The sequence below is a fragment of the Chenopodium album genome, chromosome 20 (assembly GCF_948465745.1).
Source record: "Chenopodium album chromosome 20, dcCheAlbu1.1, whole genome shotgun sequence".
In the NCBI taxonomy this organism is placed as follows: Eukaryota; Viridiplantae; Streptophyta; class Magnoliopsida; order Caryophyllales; family Amaranthaceae; genus Chenopodium; species Chenopodium album.
The window spans coordinates 4126646-4150865 of NC_137853.1; the positions used below are offsets into that span (position 1 = coordinate 4126646).

Sequence of the window (24220 nt, forward strand, 5' to 3'; positions counted from 1 at the left end):
CATAGTGTTGGATTGAGCTAGGAAAAAGGAGGGACCCTAGAGATGTCAATGTTAGTGCACCAAATTTAATCATCGTTTCTTTGTAAGGTTCATCACAAGTTGTAGACGGTGGAGATGGCAAGGATGAAGTTGGTGGTGGCGGCGATGAAGATGATAGTGATGTTGGTGGAGATGTTGATATCAATAATGACTCTGGTGGCGGCGAAGAGGATGGCAGTGGTGGTGATGATATTAAGCAAGCAGCATAAGCCCAACAATATAACAAAAGCCAAACAATAGAGACTAGTATAGTGTAAGGATTGGTAGAAAAGGGGGAAATTGTATGGTCTCCTTGACTCTTTAACTGAAGCAAGCCAAGTAAGAATGTGGCTATGAAGGTAAAGATGGCGTTTAAGGCATTCGGGTTGATCGATTTCGGCTCTATAACAGGTGGTGGTTGATGATGGACGTTGTTAGGACACATATAGAAGTTAGCAAAGTTGCAAATTACCATAGGCTGAAAATTTGGATGGTCTTGAGCATTAATATGCTCCATTTGAGACTGAAGAGGTTGATGTTGGATAAAATGAGAGATTGTTAATGGTTGATGATGAAATTGGGACATTATATATTTATAATTAATTAGCATAATAATAACTATATTTTCTCCTTTATAGGAAGTATGTAGTAGCTATTTTGGTAGTCGCCGGTGGGCCACTAATTAATGTATATCAGGTACGGTATATACGTCAGTAGAATTACGTCAGGAGAAAAGTCAATTATTCGTAAAATGATTCTTTGTTGACATTAAGCCGCCTTGATCTAGACTCTAGAGAGAAGCTTTTTTACCCTCATAATTGGTATTGTACCATGTACGTATGTAGTGTTACGTAGTCTACCTAAAAATATAAGGCTAAGGTCCTTACCTCGTGTATAGTGGTGGCCACTGTCAACGATAATGAGTAGTTGGCGGTAGTGGTGGCGGATTATGGTGTACGTGGAAGTGAAGGAATTGGCATTGAGGACGGCTGCAGGTTAGAGACAGGGGTGTGTGAGGCTGCCCGGCGGGTGGTGGTGGTGTTGATGGTGATAGATGTATGGCAGCTAGCTTATGGTGTCTAGCAAGCTACGACTGGATGATCAGAGGATGGTGTCCAATGTCCATGGTACAATGTTGGTTAAATTGATGAGGTTGAACTTTCAACCATAGGCATGTGCTATGGAGGTGAATCATAGAGTGAGAAGGAGGTTATTTTAGAAAATTCATTAGGCAATTTTAAGAAATAACACCATTTATTACTTGACAAGACATAAATTATTGTTTTGATGCTTGGCTAATTTGCTTCAACAATTGTAAGTGGTTTAGTTTCAAAAGGAAAAGCTGCATAACCTTGGTACTTAAGCTGTTGCCAATTAAGGAATTACTACTGATTCGATATTGATTTGAGTTTAGAAATTTTTGGACATTCAGATGTAAAAATTAATTCCATTGATAAATAGAACTTAGATGTTGATTTGATTGACCAAAGGTCATTAATTTAGGGTATGTTCTCATTGACTGAACTCAACTGAACTGAACTGAACTGAACTCAGCTGAACTGAACTGAACTCAGCTGAACTGACCTGAAATGAACTGAAATGAATATTTTAAAAGAGAAGGAAATTAGGAGCTGAATTGAGCTGAGCTGAACTGAATTTCAACGTAAGAGAACAGGCCTTTAATGACTGGAGAAACAAGTTTTTGAACACTTCTTTGTTACAAGGAGAGATGGCAATAATAGATTATATAAGTTTTAAGTGTCACTAAAAATACAATTTCATTCATTGACCAAATTGCTCAATTGAGCAACAAAGGTTAATTACATAATCCTCAGATCAAAACCTTAAACAAATTCTCTATAGTTTTGAATCTTTTGATTCAACCAAACAAAAATTACATTGAACTATTCTTTCACCCTTTTAGCCAATTTCTAAAAAGGAACACATAAAACCTTAGGCCGCAACTCTATATCAGAAGTAACAGGCAAAATCTCAAGCTTGCAATCAAGGTTGATTAATTGATCAACATTAAAATCATCTTCATTAGTGATGTTATCTTGGATGAGAGCCAATAGAACCCGCTCGAGATCGCCACCGTCGGCCCATCCATGGATCTTGGCTTTGATAAGCATTGGATTACTTGAGATCATATCATATGCTGGAAAGTTCAACCTTGGCATAACATGGTCTTCTTCTCTTAGCCTTAAGGAAGGACAATAATCTCCAATTCCATCTCCTAAATAGATGACTTTCTTGTTTCCATGTTCACATAATAGCCTTTTGATCACCAAACCCTTGCACATGTTTGGAGGGCAGGGGTTACTGCATCCATGAGGAGATTTGGTAAAATCGTGTATCGGCAATATCCTTAATCTCCCATCTCCATCAACATAACCCGGATTCGTGTTAATTTCCGAGAAACAATCCTTCAACCCAAGATGATCTAGTATGGTCTCGATGAAGAACATATTTGCGTCACTTACAATTCTCAAATCACACCTACACGTAAATAAACATTCACAATTTAGTCATAAGACTCATAACATCAATAATTCAAAAAGCGTATCAATTAACTTTTATCAAGTATTATCAACATGACTATAAATTCCGTACCAAGAAAACATAAACGCGAGAATTTAAAATTACCCTGCAGCATGGGCGGCTTTGATCGCGGGAACAACTCGATGATGAATCGGAACTCTTTTCAAGACTCGTGCAATATCATCGATTGTTACGCCTTGTGTATGCATTTCTTTCATCAATGTATCCTGTTACATGATCAACAAAACATACAATATATCAAATCTCATGAACAAAAGAATAAAAACAGAGGAAAAACATAAATTTAATTTAAATTAATCGGAGAAAATACTAACCATCATAGTGTTCCAAGGCATGATTTTTACGAGTTGATCGAAGAGTTGCTTGTAACCCAATTCATCAACAACCCAATTATCACTATCACAATCGATAATCGTTTTATCAAAGTCGAAAACCACCATTAATCCCTCCATTGCTTACAAAAATTACCAAGAACAAACTCAGAAACTTTGAAGAATTGATAGATTGTTTTTTGTTTCTTCTAAATTTTGTTTGTGGTAGTAAATCTAAAGGTCCCAACTATTTATACTTTGAAAATTTTCCTTAGGAATATACTGTAGAATGTTTTGATATACTAAGGGTTATTCTAAATCGTTGGATGAGGCGTGACAATCTAATCCAAGGGTTAAAAATAGACGGTTTGATAAAGAATAAAGGAATTAATTAGGTAATTAGTTAAGGGTAAAATGCGCGGGAATATGCCTTTTGTTTTGAGGTAGATATCCTGATTTGAGTGGAACTATACCCGTTTTCATAACAAGATATAAAGAGGATCATAGAATATTCTTGATTTTGTTCTGTGGAATATATTGAGATTCTTCTTAGCGTTTTTTGTAAGGGATTATCTTCTAAATTTCGATGTTCTTTCGTTACCACCAAGGAATTTGTGATATTTACTCTACCATTAATTAAGTTTTTTTTTTTTTTAATAAGAGAAACGAGTTTTAATAGGCTTATTATTGTAAATAGAGTTCAAACATATTACATCTCGCTATTAGAGGGGTTACAAAATTGCCTACTAATTAAACATGAAAAATAATAAAAGCATAAAAAAAATAAAATAAAAGCATAAAAATCAGAGAAAATACAAGTTTATCTTCGTGATGAACAAAAATCGTTTATTTGACATTTTTGTAAATACGAAAAGTTTTGTATACACACGATTTTCAGTAATTTACTGAACAACAGGTTCACTTTTGTCAAATTTAATGTCACTTTTGTTAAATTTATTGTCACTTTTGTCAAATTTATCAATTAAGCATACAAAACTCTTATGTATGTCAGAACAACTTTTGTGCATTTTTGTGTAACTTTTGCGCATTTTATTGTCACTTTATAATGGATGGTCAATAATTTACTGAACATCCGTTTTATTTAAAAGTTCGTCTTGTAAATAAATTAGCAATACAGCCAATGATTCAATCAACATGACTTTTCGTAAATAAGTCAATATTTATGGGATATGCAATTTTATAAAAATTGTTAACCTATTTGCGAAAATGTCATGCTAGCCGAAACATTTTATTAATTTATTTATGAAAATGTTACTGGATAAAAGATTTTTATTTATCACGAATATCAATTGGGGTAAAAAAAAAACATTTCCTTCTTGCCCCGTACCTACCTAAGGATGGTATTGAATTCCGATTGCGGTACGAGTTATTTTCAGATGAAAAAATACTTAAGAATCTTCAAAATCCAATTTCTTTTTTATTTTTTGGGTTTTTCTCATTTGTACCCATGTGGTTTTACGTTTTCTCACCTGTACCCAAGTTTTTTGAAATTTATCATTTGTACCCATGAGGTTACAACAATTAATCACACATTCACACATAACCAATTTTATTAACTAAAATGATAATCCTCTTTTAAGTGATTAATTAAAAATAAAACCATTTCTTTAAAGGATATAAAAAATAATACAGAAAAAAAAACCCACCACCAGCCACCTCCCCCAGCCCCCGCACCACCCCAGCCACCTCCCCCACTCCTCGGCAACTTCCCCCACCTCCAACCAACCCCACCATTGAGGTCGTCGGCTTCCGGCGATCTCCCCCCACCCTTTGCCGCAACCTCCCCAACCACCAAAACCCCCTATGAATCTAAACCCTAACCTATATAACCACCACACCAAACACCCTATTCGACCCTCCCAAACCAACCCGACCCTCCCCGAATCTCCCCACCGCCCGCCGCCCACAAACGGACAACCCCTGACCCTCCCCACCCTAAACCCGACCCAAACTAGCCCCCTTCCACCCAAATAAGACAACCCCCGCCCCTTCCCGGCCACTCCCCGTCCCTTGGCGACCAATCCCCAGCCCTCCCCGCCCAACCCGATCCCCACCCCCACCTTAACCACCTGCAGCAGCAGTTGCAACTTTTTTTTTTTATTTTTATTTTGTGTTTTTATTAATTATTTTATTATATTAACCATGGTAATTAACAATAGTTATATTTTATTTTTAGTTGATCACTTAATAGATGATTATCATTTAAGTTAATGAAATTGGTTATGTACTTATGTGTGATAAATTGTTGTAACCTCATTGGTACAAATGAGAAATTTCAAAAATCTTGGGTACATGTGAGAAAACGTAAAACCATAAGGGTACAAATGAGAAAAACCCAATTTCTAATTAGACTGCCTGTCCAAAAAAAAAAATTCTAATTAGAATGTACTCCGTAGCCGAGTAATCCCTACTCCGTAAGTCCGATGCGATCATACATCAAAGCTAAAATTACAATCTCCAAAACCCTAAGAAAGAGATTTCCAAATTATTCTTCTCGGAGAATCAAGCTCTGTAAGTTGACGTCTTTTGTAATATCCTTTTGATTTTCATCTTTTATTTAAGAATTTGTGTAATTGGGCATCAACACATCCTGTTTACTAATTTTTCAAATTGACTTGATGTTCATCTTTCTGGGTTCTCGAATTCTATTAATTACCCTTTTAATTAAAAAAATTATCAATCAATTAAGGTTTAATTGAAATCATTTGTCAAAACTGCCCTGTTTGGCTGCTTGAAATCATTTGACACCGCATACTGTGCCTCTTTGTTGGTATTTTTTTGATGCTTGATTCCACTTGTTGATTTTGGTATTTTTATTTGATTATATATTTATTAAGAGTATGATCTTTGAGGCATTTTCCCATATTATATCTTGTATTTAGGATTGCATTGCTAATTTTGCTACAAGTGCTATGTACTATGATATGGATATGATTTCTGATTTCTCAAGTGTTCTGTGGACTTAGGGCGAATGCGGGATATGTAGCACGCACTGTTAAACTGCTCCGAAGAGCCGGCCTATTCGTTCCGTTGTGTTATCACATGAGGTGGTTTTGTGGGAAGGGAGTCTCATGAGAGACTTCAGCCGACCGGCTCAGATAATGTTTTGATTAAGCACTTGCAACTGCTGATGTCCGAAGTGGAAGGGTAAGTGGGTAACTAGCTTGAATATTTTTTAAATGAATGATCATTGTATAGTCTAGCAGAGACAAACATATATTCTGGCATTTTAATGAATGATTATGATCACTGTTTTCTTGGGTCTTCTGGGTAGAAATTTCTTCTTTTTAATTGTCTGATAATATAAGCTAAGCTATGCTTAATCATTGGCTTAAATCTTATATATGCTTGCCTTCTATCATTTAATAGCATTTTCGAGATTTTGTGACGCATTTGTGAAATTCAATATGCCTTATGTGTAAGAAAAATTAGTTAATGTCACCATCTGTCCATATGATAACAAGCATTTGGTTTAGATATATAGGGAAAGTATCAATAGTAGCCATGTACTGGTAACATATGAAAGGATTTGGATCATTTGTGGGAAACAACCTCAATGGATTTCCACCGGTAGCCTTAACCTCATTTGCATATACGGAGTATTAGAATAAGGCCCCATTTGGTTTGATATAAAAAAAAGTTACATGGAAAATGATTTTCCTAGGTAAAAAATAATTTCTCTAATGGTGGAAAATATTTTCCCTTACAAAACAAGGGAAGCCACATGTTCCTCGGTTCCTCCCCTCTTTCATACCTCCTTTTACTTTCCTCTCCTCCATCTTCACATTTCTGCCGCTATTTTTTTAATTCTCTATAAATTTTTAAGTTACCAAACAAAGGATAACTAATGGAAGAGTTAAAATTAATGTCGACGCGCATGTTTCGCAGGGGTGTGGTGTTAATTTTGGGGCTGTGATCCGAGGATCAGATGGGGAATTAGTGGCAGCTGCTGTGAAGAATTGTAGAGCTGGCTGGAGTCCTGTGATGGCTGAGGCAGGAGCTGCAAGATTTGGTGTGGAGCTAGGCCATAGACTTGGGTATGCTGATGTGATTTTGGAGTGTGACGCCTTGCAAGTTACAAAATCTATTCATACAAATCAGAAGGGTGCTGCTCCTATTTTTCTCATTTATGAGGACATCCATCATATTAGTAATCTATTTTCTTCTTTTCAATGCAAGCATGTTAGGCGTAGTGGGAATTCATTAGCTCATTTAGTTGCACGTTGGGCTACTGATCCTAACTCTGAACTCCTATGTACGAGTGCTTTCCCCCAAAGTTTACTTACTTTGGCAGAGATTGATTTAATATAATATGCTTACTTGTCTTCAAAAAAAAAAAAAAAAATTGCAATAGTGGTTTTCCTTGAGAATATGTTTTCCATGAATTTAATTTTTCATTGAAAATATTTTACATCAAACCAAACAAGACCTACATGAAAATCTGTAGATGTTAATTTAATGGATAGGCTATTATATTCTCAAGCCGATTTGATTTGTATGAGTGGCTTGGGGTTGAATCTTTACTTTGCTTGATCTGATTGTTTGAAGGCTAACAGTGGACTGCTTGATCTAGGGTAAATCATTTTTCTTTATTTCCGGAATAGATGATTGCTCTCTCTCTCTCTCTCTCTCTCTCTCTCTCTCCTGTAATGCACAGTGAATCAAACTCCTGTTTGATCAGTAGGATCACCATTGATTCCAACTCTAGTTAAAACATTGGGAACGAAGAACAAAGCTCACTTCATTTGCTGTATAAACAGCGTAGAGAGCATAGAATGACTCAGAAATTGTAATCAACTAGTCACCTAGAAATCCAAAATGCTACAAAAAGAATGGTTGGTGCAATGATGGAACTGGGAAGGGGGGCTTTGGTTTGTTTCATGTGTATGTGTACATTTACCTTCGCATATGTATCTATGCACAAGTACTTATATTTTTTTTGTTTATTTTTCTGTAAAAGCTCCTTGTGGTTTGTCAGAATGATAATGTGGTTTTGGCGTGATATTATGCTTTTGATTTGCAGGATTAACACAGTATTATGTATAATAACAAAAAGAATAGCAGGGCTGTATGTGTTTTTGTGCAAAATTAATTTTGATGCAGAAGCACTATGATAGAACAAAGAGCAAAATTCTACTACTTATTTACATTTCATGTTTACACTAGGTTTTATTATATGCATAGCTCCTTGACCCTTGAAATATTCGTTTTGTTTAATACACATGATGAAAGGATGTATAAGTGCACTACAATACTATATCACATCTTAATCCTCTGATTATTTAGCCTTGGATCCATTTTGTTCTGATTGGGGAATTTAGGATTCACAAAGAAATTCGTTGCTCTAATAACAACTAAACATACATATGCTGCACTAACTGCAGTGTTATGACCTTTTCTAATATTTGCTGCAGTTTTTGTTTAAGATTGGGCTGTCTCCCTGGTATGCAAAGGAAGGAGGTTACCCCTAGGTGCTTGAGAAAATTTCTGCCATAACCTTGCCCAATGATAAACCAGTCCTAGTCCTATTATGGCATACAGGGTATAGAGAGTGTAGTGTTGGGCTGAGGTAGTGAAGAGGAGGGACCCTAGAGATGTCAATGTCAGTGCCCCAAATATAATCATCATTTCTTGACAAATCTCTTGATAAGGCTTAGTAATTGGTGGTGATGATGGTAAGGGTATTGTTGGGGGTAAAGATGGTGATGGCACGGACGTTAATGATAGCGGTGGTTGCGATGATGAAGATGGTGTTGGTGAGGGACACGATGAGAAAGAGGTTGTCAATGGTGGTGATGGTTTTAAGCAAGCAGCATAAGCCCAACAATATAGCAAAAGCCAAACAGTAGTGAGTAGAATGGTGTAAGGATTGGTGGAAAAGGGGGAAATTGTATGATCTCCTTGACTTTTCAACTGAAGCAAGTTAAGAATGAATGTTACTATGAAGATGAAGATGGTGTTTAAGGCCTTTGGATTGAACGATTTTGGCTCAATAATTGGTGTTTGTTGATGCCCTTGATGGGTGTTGTTGGGAGTCATGTGGAAGTTGCAAATTACCACCTGCTGGAAATTTGGCCGGTCTTGAGCACTTGTTTGCTCCATCTGAAGACTGAAAGGGTTGCTGTAGGAAAAGAGTGGGAGATTGTTGATGGTTTTATGACGCTTTTTTTTGGGTAGATAGATTTATAGGTTATGTGACTTGTTAAAATCGGCGTCAATGTGCCAATGTGGGGTACTTTAATTCGAGAAAGTCCAAGTTTGAAAGCTTCCATCAACAAGACCGACAATCTAGGGCCAACGTCAGAAAGGACCCAAAAATCAAACGGGCGGAGCTCTCTTGCTTTGGACTAATTAAAAAAATTCAGTTTCCAATGTTGTAGAATTTTACTCTATAGTTTTTACTCGTTTAAAAAAGCTACTCCCTCTGTTTTCAAATACTTCCTCTACTTTTGATTTGCGGTCGTTTTTAAATACTTGTTCCATTTCTTTATTCACAAACTTTTAAATAAAACGGATGTTAAGTAAATTACTGAACATCCCTTATAAAGTGACAATCAAATGTGCAAAAGTTACACTAAAACGCACAAAAGTTACCCTGACATATATAAGAGTTATTTATGCTTCATTGATAAATTTGACAAAAGTGACCCTAAATTTGACAAAAGTGACACTAAATCTGACAAAAGTGTACCCGATGTACAGTAAATTACTGAAAACCGGGTGTATACAAAAGTGTTCCTTCTTTATTTGGAAAGCTTTTATAATATTAATTCATTTATCTCATCTAGAGGAACCACCCAACATATATTCTCTCTTCTCGAATTCTCTCCACTACTTTTGCTTCTACAATTTTTTATTCTTGCACCTACCCCATTACCTCCGTATTTTATTACTTTTTACAATTTCTTTTAAAACTCCGCGTATGAAGAAATGGAGCAAGTATTTAAAATGGAGGAAATACTTTTTAAAAAGATAATTACTGCACTTAGTTAGCAATAAACATTAAATTCCTTAGCTGTCAATTAGGTGGAGATCACAATACAATATATCCTCATCACTTCTTCTAATCTTCCAGTTTTTATTGTACAAAGCTACTCCGTAATTGACAAATTAAGGCTCAATCAAATCACAAGCTACTAGCTAACCACTGGAGTACAAAGTAGCTACAAAAGAAATTACGGAGTAGCTAAAATTCTTGTATGGCATAACAAGCGAATTTGCTAATTAGCTTATCATTGGAGTTGCTCTGAGTATCTGTTCCAATATACTGTATTAATCTTTCCAATTACACCGTATTGTATTAATCTTTTCGGTATTGTGTATGAAGACTTACTATAATATAAGTTATTTTCATTGTCTTATATATAAATCTATTGCGTATAAAAAAAATTTGTTTACATAATTGTGTATGGAGACTTACTATTCAAATAATATAAGTTATTTTGTCTTATATTTAAATTTATTTCGTATAAAAATATTTGTTTATGTAAGGGGCCCTTTTCTTACATTTTGCCTAGGGCCTATACATTTATATATTATAATTACAGAGTGTTTTGATGAGAGTGCTCCAAAACCCAAATGCTAAACTCTCATTCATTAAGGTTTTTTTTTTTTTTTTTTTTGAAAAAAAATATTTACCCATCCCATTCCATTCCATTACTTTATTTTTATTTTTTTTCAATCATTTTTTTTTTTGAAAAAAAATAACAATAACTACCCATTCACTATTTCCTTTTGGTTTTTCTTTTTGTTTTTGTTTTTTTTTTCCAGGGACTACTACTAGCATTTCACTTTGGTACAATAGTTTAATACATGTCATGCATTAGCACGAGTATACAATTCATTTATCAACAATTCACTATAAAACTTTAAATTCTCAACCCTTCAATTATATGCATTTTTGTAGGGACTAGTCTCCAAACATTTTCCACTTCTTTAATCATCAAAAAGCAAAGCATTGAATATCATATTTCAGCATAGCACAACAGTTGTCACCACATTATTAATATGATTATTAATACTCAATACAACAGAGCTAATTAGGGTTCAACAAAACTGGCCAGTCTAAAACCAACCATTATAGCTCAAGTCTAAATTACAACATCAAAATCAACTTTTCATATTTTTAATTATACTTTTTCTTATATATCCCGCGCATTTTGCATGGGTCCACTCTAGTTTTTATAAACGGGGAGACTTTGTTACCATAAAATGCCGACTTGGGCCTTCGTTTAGAGAGAGCCTTTTTCATTGAAAATCTAAATTCATTGGCTAATAAATATAGACTTTGGTTTATTGCCTTGGCCCATTATAGAAAAAGTGCTATCTATTTGATGATTTTATGTACTTAAATCTTAACCAAGAAACAAGATTTATGAACTTGTTCTTTCTTTCTTTTTTTTTTTTTTTAAACTAACTTTAACTCTAACAGTTTCAGAGTTTGGGCACTACTCAAAAGAAAAAAAAAAGTTTCAGAGTTTGGGCAAAGATAAATACGAAGTAGGAAGGGTTCTTTTTTAAAAAGAAGTTGACAAATTGAAATCTTAATTTTAAGCTTTGACTTGATTTATTTGGCATTGACCCTCGTATGCAGAGCATGTTGCCTCGTTTTTATCTCTCACCTCCCCAACTATAATGTCAACTATCATCCCACCACCATTCGCCCTTCACCACTATACCAAACTCCATCGTATTTGTTAGGAAATTAACAAGGATTGATTGATTTAGGTCAGGTAATGTATTTGATAAGCGTGGAACATAAAAAAAATAATATATAAAATGCAAATTTGATAAATAAAGTAGAATATAGATGAGATGAACAGAAAGATATATGCGGTTCGGTCAACATGACCTACGTCCACAGAGTAAGGGATAATGTTTTCTTACTAGCTTTCATGGAGGATAAACAAGAGGTATAACAAAGGAGAAACAACACTCTCCATCTCACAAGATATCTCTAAGTAGAGATACATATTGACTTGAAATGGCTAGGCTATTCAATATGAGCAATAATAATTGTCCATCAAACAGCTCCTTATACAATAAAGAATCCCTATATATAGAAACCCTAAGACCTAAGTTATTCCCTAAGCAAAATGCCTTCACTCGACCCGTGCTAATGTGCTATGCAAGGCATGTCCGTGCTTCTTCCCCCAGCTTCGACAATTCTTCATATAACTAACATAACTTTGTCATTTTTTATCGAAATTGGGCATATGACATTTTGTTGGACATCTCTTGAAACAACCTATCACCTCCAACTTGAATTTCCTCAACATAACTTTTGGATTGAGAGATATGTGCGTTTAAAGTCAATCCTTCATCATTTCACTGGATTTGGAGTCACAAATAACAATATCCCCCATCTCTTCCCCTGCCCTTGCCTTTTACTCCCTTTCCCTTTGCTCTATTTTGTCCCCTCCTCATTAGGACCCAATGTTGGCCTCCCCTTCACACTACCTACTATAAATTGTTGTCGTCGAAGCACCGCCCATGCCACCTGGTAGCGATCTATGTACAAATATATCGGATTCTTCTTTCTCCTCCATTGTTAGGTTTGCAACTGTTTGAATACACCAATGCCTCATATTGGCTTCTCCAAAATCTTAACATCATCAAACACATCTTTGAAACTTAAGATATGTGAGATGGGGTTACTTTTATCTCTGTTCTCTCTTTGTAAATTACCTATGAAAAAGTAAAAGTTGATTTCTTCAAATGCAAAGTTAAGGATAGGACAAGGACCTAACATTTTATATTTGTCACCTTTAAGGATCTATTATTTGTTTTTCACCTTTAAGGACCTCACTTTACTTTTCTGCCCAAATTTAACCAAGGTTAACCCAAGTTTAGTTTACACTACACGTGGGTCCTAAATCATCAATAATTAATAACAGCCTATACTTGCACTTTCTCCTCCCTTGTTCACTGCCTTTCTTCCATTGTCGAGGTTGCATGCTCAACAACCATGAAACACAATTCTTCCGGTGAACAATCAAAGCATAAATTTGGATAAATTGATGTTAAAAATCGAATTATACCTTTACTTCTTCATTATAAATAAATAAACAACCATCTGATGATTCCAATCACAAATTTTGCAAATACTACTTCACCGAACACCTATCACAGTCATTTTAAGAACTCATCAAGAACCCAAAAGTGAAGTGCAGTGGCTCCTATTGCTTCCAACCTCTACACTGGTATTCATCCACAGATCCACTGACCACACTCTATCTATCTCCTCCTTCAATTCATCAGAAAATTTCCCCATAAACCTTAGCAATAAATAATCCCCGAATTCAAACTTTTGATTTTGTCGCCAGTTTCTTCCAATCAGAGATCCGATGTTGCATTTACAATGATCATCCTCTATATAAAGTGAAAGGGGTTTTTGAGTGATAAATTCACTTTCCCAAAATACCCCTTTCAACTGTCTTTAAAAAAAAAAAAAAAAAAAAAAAATGTCGCTTAGCTTGTATGTTTGTACAAAAATTAATACATACGAGTATTCTGTAGTATATTCAATTGTCGGTCTATTATTTGTTAGTCCTCAACGTGCGGATCAAGGTTTCCCAAGGTTACTTGTGCATCAAGTATTTTATTTCCATCCCATCTTTTTAGGTTTCCTCTTTCCACGCCGCTATCCGTTTTAGAAAACCACCGCCTATAAATAACAAATATCGGTAATCAGTTTCCTAAAAAATCTACTTGTAATTCTTCTTCAATTTATTTTGCCACAATCTGTATTTCCTTCTCTCAAATTGATATATCGATCACAATATAATGCAGAAAAAAAAACAGGTCTTTTACTATTAAACTGTTAGACAGAGACGTCGAGGGTAATCTCTTGTCCGCTGATGTGGGTGGTTCGGATCTTGTTTCGCGCTGCAATGGCAAAGGACCGAAAGCGAAAAAGGTAGCAGAATTTTCTGATATGTTTATGAAGCGAAAGATAGACAACCAGATTGCCTTTGATAAATTAGATAAGGCTACTAAAAAAATTCGCATGGAAAAAGCTGCTGCTTTTCCCGAACAAGACGTTACGAAGGAAACGGTACTTCGTGAACCTTCTGTTGGGAAAGGATCTTCCGGTGCGCTGAACTGGCTCAGGGAGCGAGGCGCGCTGAGCCAGACTGTTGAACCGATGATCATGAGTGGACGAAACATGGACAAGAAAATTGCTGATGGAGGAAGAGCAAAGGAGATATGTATTGAGAGGAAGGACAAATACGGAAGAGATTTAACCCCAAAACAAGCCTTTCGTGAGCTGTGTTATAAATTCCATGGAAAAGAGCCTGGTAGGAAAAAACAGGAAAAGATGATGAAGTTGTATCAAGATGAATTGAGGGTTAAGCAAGGGAGTTCTTTCGATGCGTCCGTGGAACGAATGAGGAAGGCACAAGCTGAATTAAAGACACCCTATGTTGTTCTTGATGGATATGTTAAACCCTAGAATCAATGTAAGTGATGATCATGGATATTGTTTAATTTTTTGTTTATGATTAATTAATTATGACCTAGTTATGCTTTATGGTTGGGTTTTCAGTTGTTTTCTTTATTTGCGTTCGTTGTTATTTGGTTTATCATATTTGGAGAAGGTTGTTATATGCATAATGTTTGACAGTATTTTGAGATTTGGACGATTATTATGTGATAATAAAAGGAATTTATCTTCCTGTTTGAACAACTTTTATGGTATTTTCATGAGTTTATTCTTGAATAGAAATATATATAATGGTTGTTACTTGATACACAGGAGAACCATATAGTATGTTTATGGTACTATAACACAACAATCTATAAGAAATACAGTGCAATTATGTGTACTGCATTAGTGGATAATGTATGCTACGGGCACGGGGCACCAATTTGAACCATATAGGACGGAGCTCAACGAGCATTACCGATCTTGTATGTATGTGTTCATCATTTGCGTATGGAAGATGTTTATATCATATAGGTAATGTACTTATGTCAATAATTTGTTGCAATTGTTTGTTCATATAATTGCCAGATCACTTTGTTTTACATAGCATGATTTTCCTTTTTTTGACCAGCTTTGAATACTACACCTAAAAAAGGTATATTCATCGATTCAAGTGATGCAACATACTGCAATTGCCTAAATTAAATGAGATGTATGGAAGATAGTGTATGTGGAGCTCAGGAGGATATTGAGGTAGCACTACTGTAGCAGTGAGTTAAGTGCAAGAGTAGAGGGTATGAACTATGAAGTTGGGCTCAGGGAGTGAGGGGCGTTGAACCAAACTTTTGAACAGGTGATCATGAATGGAAGAAACTTGGACAAGAAAAAGTACGAGATTGTTGATGGAGGAGCGAAGGAGAGATGTATTGACTATTGAGAGGAAGGACAAATATGGAAGAAATTTATTATTCAACTCCAAAACAAGCGTTGGTGAGCTGTCTTATAAACGGAGTTCCATTGATGGAGAAGTTGTTATATACACCCGGGTGTACCGTATATAACCTTTGGTTAATAGGATGTACGGTGCACCCGGGTATATATAACAAATTCTACCTTTGATGCATTTGTGGAACGAATGAGGAAGACACAAGCTAAATAAAAGACTCCTATTTTATTCTTGATGGATATGTTAAACCCTAGAATCAAAGCAAGTGATGATCATGCTGTGAATCTGTGATGGATATTGTTTCTTATTATGATTTGCCAATTAATTATTGGTAAATTCACATGCATTGGTTGGGGGTATTTCTGTACTTTTAGCGTCATGACAAGGTTGGGTAGCCACGCAGGCAAATGTAGTACAGTACTCAGTAGTAATGAATTTTGTTTTCTCGTTATGTTTATATTGACTTTTTATTTTAGGTTCTTCATTGTTCTCCGTCAAATTAAAAAGAGCAATCCTCAAATTCCTCTCACAATTTGATTGAATTCTGGGTATCATTTCCAAGTCACTCATTTCTACTGTGAGACCTCTTCCATTTTCGACCTGTGTGAGTTTTTCTTATTTGTTTGTGCCCAATTTTTAATTTTACGACTTTTTAGGGTTCTTCATTATTTTCCCCAATTTGATGTCAGATTATCTTATACTCGAATCAGACATCAAGGTATTCTGGGTATTAGGTTGAATACAAATTCCCATATATTGATTTCTTCTCAACAATCATTTGAGTTTCAGTTTTTAATTTCTGGGTACGTCTTCCAGTACAATTTAAAATTATTTTCACAGTAGAATTTCAAGTAAATCCCTTGGTTATTTTGATTACGGACTTTTAATTGTTAAACACAATGTCACTCATCGCTGTGGGTAAGAGGAGGCTCTCCATGGAAGCAGGAGATGAGCAACTTCCTGGGGAGTGGGGACGACGACAATGTAAGTCTGGATTTGATTCAGTATTACTCCAAATTCAGTTTTATAAGTATATGTGTTCAATTAAATAGATAATTACAGATGAATATATATATCCTCTCTACTATTCTGTTCATAAAACATTGAACTAGAAAGCAGCCTCATCATTTGCGTATGGAAGATGTTTATATCATATGGGTAACGTTATAATGTCAATAATTTGTTGCAATTGTTTGTTCATATAATAGGTTGATCTCTCCTTGTTTTACAAAGCATGATATTCCTTTGTCTATCCTGTTAGACTGATAATACTCACATCTTTACAGTAGGATCATGTATGATACAGAATTGATCGAATAGCAGGGCTGTATGAGTTTGTACTTTTGTGCATAATTCTTTTTTCATGACGTGATTTAGTTCTCTAAATCAAACCTTGGATATATTTACTCCTTATACATTTATATTGGAGAACAAACTAATTATATTGTGTTGATCAGACGAAGACAGAGATTTATAGTTGCATCTGAAGACAAATTTGATGCAGAAGCACTGTGATAGGACAAAGAGCAATTTACATTTCATGATTACACTAGGATTTAGGACAGGCATAGCTCCTTGACCCTGCAAATATTTGTTTTGTCCAATACAAATAATGAATACACATAATGGAAAGATGTAAATTACATCAGATCTTAATCCACCATTTTTGTCTGATTGGAGAATATAGGATTCACAAAGAAATTCTTTGCTCGAAAACCTAACTAGCCATAGAGCGCTTTAGGACAGGTGAGGCTTATGCATATCCTCTTAGTTAATTTGGTTTCGATTATCCATGAAAATTGAAATTAAATAACAGGTACACATACATATGCTACACTAACTACAGACTGTGTTATGACTTTTCCTAATATTCACTGCTATTGTTGTTTAAGGTTGGGTTGTCTCTGCAGTATGCAAAGGAAGGAGGTTTCCCGTAGGTGCTTGAGAAGTTTGCTGGCGTAACCTTGCCCAATGAAAAACCAGTCCTAGTCCGATTATAGCATACATGGTATAGAGAGTGTAGTGTTGGGCTGAGCTGGGGAAGAGGAGGGACCCTAGAGATGTCAATGTCAGTGCCCCAAATATAAACAACATTTCTTGATAGGGCTTAGTGGTTGTTGGTGATGACGGTAAGGGTAGTAGAGGTGGTGATGACGTAGACATCAATGATGGTGATGGCTGCAATGATGAAGATGATGGTGGTGGGGGTGAGGATGACAATGGTGGCGATGGTTTTAAGCAAGCAGCATAAGCCCAAGAATATAGCAAAAGCCAAACAGTAGAGAGTAGAATGGTGTAAGGATTGGTGGAAAAGGGGGAAATTGCATCATCTCCTTGACTTTTCAACTGAAGCAAGCTAAGAAAGAATGTGGCTATGAAGATAAAGATGGTGTTTAAGGCCTTTGGATTGAACAATTTTGGCTCAATAATTGGTGTTTGTTGATGCCCTTGATGGACGTTGTTGGGAGTCATGTGGAAGTTGCAAATTACTATCTGCTGGAAATTTGGTCGGTCTTGAGCAGTTGTTTGCTCCATCTGAAGACTGAAAGGGTTGCTAAACTTGCTAAAGGAAAACAAGTGGGAGATTGTTGATGTGGGTTTTATGTTTTTTATAGGTTGTGACTCTTGTGAGCATCCATTTGTGTTTGAAAGTTATTGCAAATTTATTTATATTTTTTGAAAGCGATTGCAAGTAAAAGACAGCGTTTGCGAACTTATGAAGCTTTCTAAGAAACAGCCGTTACAGGAAACAAGAGCGATCCATTGGATGATTCCTCGTACTTATATCTTAACCAAGCAACAAGAATAATCAATATAGTTAAGCCTTGTTCTTTTAACCTTAATGTACTTCTTTACCCGAGTAACGCTCAAATATTCATACAAAAAAAAAAAATATTTATATATTACTATAATTTCGTGTTTGTTTATAGATTATGTATACAATTAATATTTTATTTTTCGCTTGAAAAAAAATATTTTATCTATTTAGGGGTCGTTTGGTTCGCTAACTTGGAATGGATTGGTATGAAATCTCATACTAGGGAGGTATGAATTGTAAACTCCATCCATGTTTAAACTTGTTTGGTTTATTCTTTAGAATGGTTTTTACGATTCATTAAAGGAATGAATTATAGACCCTTTCCAATAGTGAGAATCAAGTGAGTATTTTTTGGAGAGAGAGTATTTTTTGCAATGTATGCCAATAAGTTGGTATCTAAACTTTGCAACTCCAAAAAAAACTTGCTAAGTTTAGATACTCAACTTTGAGTCTCATTTGACAAAAATTGTGGGTCCTTGTCAATATTCAAATATATTTTGTAATTTATTTAAGTTTTACCTTTTTTATTTTTTAATCTTACAATATTTGACATTAAAAAAGAAATGGATTTGGTGGGCCATAAATTGAAAATGACATTTGTATATTTTAGAGAGTCTCACCATTGGGAAATTAGACTTTACATGATTTGCTAAATTGAGAAGTGAGTATGGTATCACCATTAGAGGTAAAAAACAACTCATTTCGTATTTCAATTCTCAAACTTGAGTCTCACCATTGGAGATGGTCTAAATAGGATGGAATTAAAACCCTTTGGTATGAGATTCCTACTGGCAAAATCACTACAAGTTGTAAACGGGTAAAATAACCGTTTAAGGGCATATTGGACGGTTCAAGGACCCAATTTGACTCCCGGACGATATTGGGAACCATGATAAACATCTCAGCAATTTTAATTTTCGGGCGGAAAAAGGTAAAAAAAAAAAAAAAAAATACAAAATTGAAGGTTATATAATCCACGCTTTTTGAGAAAATTTTAGGTTTCAGGGACCGGTGGCAAAAACCCTTGAAACCCTAAGGGATACATCTCGGGGTCATATAATGCCGTTTGAAACCACATATGATCATTATATGTTGTCAAAAACGTCTGTGTTAATCTTGAGTTTACGAAATCACTTCATGTTGTGAACGATTAAAATGACCATTTAAGGGCATATTAGATGGTTCCACCAGCCCAATTGGAGTCCCGAAAGATATTAAGGACAATGGTAAACATCTTGGTAATTTTTATTTCCGGGCAAAAAACGGTCAAAAAATTACAAAATTGAAGGCTATAATCCACGCTTTTTTAGGAAAATTTGAGGTTTTGGAGCCTGTGGCAAAAGGTCTTGAGATCCTAAGGGATACATCTCAGGATCATATAATGCCGTTTGAAACCATATATGATCATTATATGTTGTATAAACGTCTGTGGTAGGCTTGAGTTCACGAAATCAATGCAAGTTGTGAACGGGTAAAATGACCGTTTAAGGGCATATTGGATGATTCCACCGACCCAATTAGACTCTCGGATGGTATTAGGGACCATGGTAAACATCTCGGCAATTTTTATTTTCAGGCGAAAATAAGTTTAAAAAATTACAAAATTTAAGGCTATAATCCACGTTTTTTAAGGAAATTTTGAGGTTTTTGGGCCTGGTGGCGAAAAGCGTTGAGACCCTAAGGGATACATCTCGGGGTCATTTAATTCTATTTGAAACCACATATGATCATTAAATGTTGTCGTAAATGTCCGTGGTAGGCTTGAATATACGAAATCACTTTAAGTTGTGAACGGGTAAAATGACCGTTTAAGGGCATATTGGATGGTTCCAGCTACCCAATTGGACTCCCGGAGGGTATTAGGGACCATGGTAAACATCTCAACAATTTTTATTTCCGAGCAAAAAAGGTTAAAAAATTACAAAATCGAATAATATTATCCACGCTTTTTGAGGAAATTTTGAGGTTTCGGGGCCCGGTGGCGTAAAGTGTTGAGACCCTAAGAGATATATCTTGGTGTCATATAATGCCATTTGAAACCATATATGTTCATTATATGTTGTCATAAACGTCCGTGGTAGGCTTGAGTTTACGAATCTACAAGTTGTGAACGGGTAAAATGACCGTTTAAGGGCATATTGGACAGTTCCACCGACCCAATTGGAATCTTGGAGGGTATTAGGGACCATTGGTAAACATCTCAACAATTTTCATTTCCTGGCGAAAAAAGGTCAAAAAATTACAATATTCACCTTTTTTTAGGAAAATTTGAGGTTTTAGGGCCCGGTGACGAAAAGCCTTGAAACCCAAAGGGATACATTTTTGGGGTCATATAATGCCGTGTGAAACCATATATGATCATTATGTGTAGTCATAAACGTCCATGGTAGGCTTGAGTTTACGAAGCCGTGCAAGTTGTGAACGGTTTTAAATGACCATTTAAGGGCATATTGGATGATTTCACGGACCCAATTTGACTCCCGGACGGAGGGTATTAGAAACTATAGTAAACATCTCGCCAATTTTTATTTTTGGGCGAAACTTTTTTTAAAAATTACAAAATTGAAGGCTATAATCCACGCTTTTTGAGGAATTTGAGGTTTTGGGGTCCAATTGTGAAAATCTTTGAAACCCTAAGGGATACATCTCGGGGTCATATAATGCCGTTTGAAACCACATATCATCATTATATGTTATCATAAACCTCCGTGGCAGACTTGAGTTTACGAAATCGGTGCAAGTTGCGAACAGGTAAAATGACCGTTTAGGACATATTAGATGGTTCCACCGATCCAAATGGACTCCCGGAGGGTATTAGGGACCATGGTGAATATCTCGGCAATTTTTATTTTGGAGCGAAAAAAGGTCAAAAAATTACAAAATCAAAGGCTATAATCCACACTTTTTGAGGTCTCGGGGCTCTGTGGCGAAAAATGTTGAGACCCTAAGGGATACATCTCGGTGTCATATAATGTCGTTTCGAAACCACATATGATCATAATATGTTGTGATAAACTTCTGTGGTAGGCTTGAGTTTACGAAATCACTGCAAGTTCTGAACGGGTAAAATGGTCATTTAAGGCCTTACTGGATGGTTCCACCGAGCCAATTTGACTTCAGGAGGATATTAGGGACCATGGTAAACATCTCGGCAATTTTTATTTTCAGGCAAAAAAAGGTCAAAAAATTACAAAATTAAAGGTTTAAATCCACGCTTTTTGAGGAACTTTGAGGTTTCGGGGCCCGGTGGCGAAAAAGCCTTGAGACGTTAAGGGAAACATGTCGGGGCCATATAATCCATTTGAAACCACATATGATCATTGTATGTTGTCATAAACGTCCGTGGTAGGCTTAAGTTTACGAAATCCCTTCAAGTTGTGAACGGGTAAAATGACCGTTTAAGGGCATATTGGATGGTTCCACTGACCCAATTTAACTCTTGGAGGGTATTAGGGACTATGGTAAACATCTCGACAATTTTTTTTTCTTGGCGAAAAAGGTAAAAAAATACAAAATTGAAAGCTATAATCCACGTTTTTTGAGTAAATTTTGAGGTTTCGCGACATGGTGGCGAAAAGTCTTGAAATCCTAAGAGATACATCTCGAGGTAATATAATGCCGTTTGAAACCATATATGATCATTATATGTTGTCATAAACGTCCGTGGGAGGCTTGAGTTTACAAAATCAATGCAAGTTGTGAACGGGTAAAATGACTGTTTAAGGGCATATTGGATGGTTCTACCGACCCAATTGTACTTCCGGAGGGTATTAGGGACAATGGTAAACATCTTGGCAATTTTTAGTTCTGGTCAAAAAAAGGTAAAAAAACTACAAAATTGAAGGCTAAAATCCACGCTTTTTGAGTAAATTTTGAGGTTTCGGGGCCTGGTGGCGAAAAGCTTTGAGACCCTAAGGGATACATCTCGGGGTCATTTAATTCTGTTTAAACCATATATGATCATCATATGTTATCATAAACGTCCGTGATAGGCTTAAATTTACGAAATCACTTCAAGTTGTGAACGAGTAAAATGACCGTTTAAGGGCATATTGGATGGTTCCACTGACCCAATTGAACTCTTGGAGGGTATTAGGGACCATGGGTAAAATCTAGGAAACTTTTATTTCTGGGCGAAAAAAGGTCAAAAAATTACAAAATTGAAGGCTATAATCCACGTTTCTTAGGGAAATTTATAGGTTTTGGGGCTCGGGGCTTTTACGTCACCGGATAATGGTCATATATGGGTCCACACAATTTTATATGATTCCTAGATTCATCCCGTAGTGTTCCGTGAAATTCCAACACCAGCTCCCGACACCTCCTCAATCGCTCCGATTTCGTGTATTATAGTAGAGCTGTTGATTCAGGTATTCAAGTCGGATTTGGGTTGGGTCAAATCATGTCTCGGGTTAAATTAGGATCTGGTTATATGTCGGGTCAATATAGCCTCATATCAGGTTCAAGTTCGAGCTGAGGTCGGATCAATTTCAGTTTTGGTTCAAGTTAGTGTTTAGTTGGGTTTTGGTTCAAGTTCAATTTCAATAAATATCGATGTGCTCAAGTTAAACCTATATAATTACGCCTTCCACAATTTGAACAGCTTTATCAAGATTTTATTAAACCTATATATGAGTAATAGAGAACAAAAGGTATACAAGCTGGATCGGATTGTGGGTCTACAGATTTGTACCAGTATATAAGTTGAACAAAAGGCATATAAATTTAATTAAACCTTTCATGCCTCGGGTACAGGTTCCAATTGGGTCGGGTACTATTTCGGGTTCAGATTGTTAGGTTAGATTAAATCGGTTGACGGTTACTCTCAGGTCGGGAGTAGGTTTGGGTTCAGGTCAAAAAATATTGGATCAAATCAGTTGTCGGTTAACATATGGTCAGGTTCAGGTTAGGTTACAGGTCACTAGTTTCACCCCATTGTCCGGGTACAGATTGGATTCATATCATTACTGGTTCAGGTCGAGTTCTCGGGTCGGGTCAGTTTTTGACAGCTCTACGTAGCCTCCTGCTGCTCTGGCTGTCCAGCAGCTGAATTCGAGCTCCCGACAATACGCTGTTGGACAGAGCAATCCGCAGCTGGGTTGCGATTGAGGTCTTTCTCCCGCGGCCTGGCTGCGGCACTCTCTTTAGGGGAATGGACGCTTGCTCCCGCAGCCTGGTTGCGAAGCTCTCTGTTCCTGACAAAGTACCTACATAATACCCACGTTGCCACATGTCTATTTCATCATCACTTCCACCAAACTCATGTTCCTCATGTTCTTCTAAGTTATTCCTTGAAGCCTCAACATACGGAAACATATGCTCATGGAATTTTACGTCACAAGATGTAAAAAATTCCCTCGTTTCCAAATCAAATAATTGCCACCCTTTCTTTCCAAACGGGTAACCAACAAACACACATTTTCGACTTCGTGACGCAAACTTATCACCCTTACTCCTTTGATTATGAGCATATGCTAAACACCCAAAAACTCGTATACGCTCAAACGTCGGCACTTTACCAAATAACATCTCATAAGGAGTTTTTGGTATCAAGAGTGTAGGTTGAAAAAAATAAAATAAGATAATACAAAGAGTGGGTTTTTTTTTTCCTCTGAACGTTATAGCCTACAAAAGATAACCTGCTACTCAATATAAAACTCTATCATATAAACTTCCATAAATCTATCTTAAAATATCACTAACATATAATATTATCCTAAATATAATATCATAAGATCTATATAAAAAAATATATCACAATAATATATTTTCCAATATATATTCATAACAATACTTGTTATTGGATAACTTAGGGTTTGTTTGGCATCGCTTTGGTTTTCTATTTCTTTGTTTTTTGGTTTTTAAAAGTATATTATATGTCACATAATGAATTAACAATTATTTAGACTTATTAAAATCATGATAATTTTGAAAACTGACAACAGAAAAGTGGAAATACCTTTTTCTTGCTTGTTTTTGGTTTTTAGTTTTTTAAAAAAAGGAAACTAAAAACCAAAAATGATGCCAAACAAGCCCTTAATTATGTATTTAATTCTTGGTAGAATGTAATAATAAGTAAATAAAATATCATAATCAAGCCCTCCATTTATTATTGG

The 24220-nt window shown here is 35.8% G+C and overlaps 1 protein-coding gene and 2 long non-coding RNA genes across 5 annotated transcripts; 2 read left to right on the plus strand and 1 right to left on the minus strand.

Moving 5' to 3' along the window:
* Positions 1 to 1854: 1854 nt before the first annotated feature.
* LOC145598786 (inorganic pyrophosphatase 2-like) lies at positions 1855 to 3103 on the minus strand. The gene is made up of 3 exons (XM_081655176.1): positions 2895 to 3103; positions 2665 to 2786; positions 1855 to 2517 (listed from the first exon to the last, which is right to left on the minus strand). Exons 1-3 carry the CDS (start codon positions 3030 to 3032, stop codon positions 1950 to 1952), a joined length of 828 nt encoding a protein of 275 aa, XP_081511302.1. The 5' UTR covers positions 3033 to 3103; the 3' UTR covers positions 1855 to 1949.
* A 1921-nt stretch (positions 3104 to 5024) lies between these two features.
* On the plus strand, positions 5025 to 9195 carry LOC145599142 (uncharacterized). 2 transcript variants are annotated; one of them, XR_014103701.1, is made up of 3 exons: positions 5040 to 5423; positions 5879 to 6059; positions 8327 to 9195. It is a non-coding gene; the product is annotated as an uncharacterized LOC145599142 (long non-coding RNA). The 2 variants fall into 2 exon arrangements; XR_014103700.1 differs by lacking the exon at positions 8327 to 9195 and having other exon boundaries at positions 5025 to 5423; positions 5879 to 6161.
* Positions 9196 to 15766: 6571 nt separating this feature from the next.
* LOC145598629 (uncharacterized) lies at positions 15767 to 18001 on the plus strand. 2 transcript variants are annotated; one of them, XR_014103590.1, is made up of 2 exons: positions 15767 to 16270; positions 17179 to 18001. It is a non-coding gene; the product is annotated as an uncharacterized LOC145598629 (long non-coding RNA). The 2 variants fall into 2 exon arrangements; XR_014103591.1 differs by lacking the exon at positions 15767 to 16270 and adding an exon at positions 16334 to 17032.
* Positions 18002 to 24220: the final 6219 nt, after the last annotated feature.

Excerpts from the sequence above, each read along its gene's own strand:
- LOC145598786 (XM_081655176.1), bottom strand. The coding sequence starts at position 3,032 with ATGGAGGGATTAATGGTGGTTTTCGACTTTGATAAAACGATTATCGAT. Across the intron at positions 2,787-2,894 it reads TGCCTTGGAACACTATGATG|GATACATTGATGAAAGAAAT; the intron begins GTTAGTATTTTC and ends ATCATGTAACAG. Across the intron at positions 2,518-2,664 it reads AAAGCCGCCCATGCTGCAGG|GTGTGATTTGAGAATTGTAA; the intron begins GTAATTTTAAAT and ends ATTTACGTGTAG.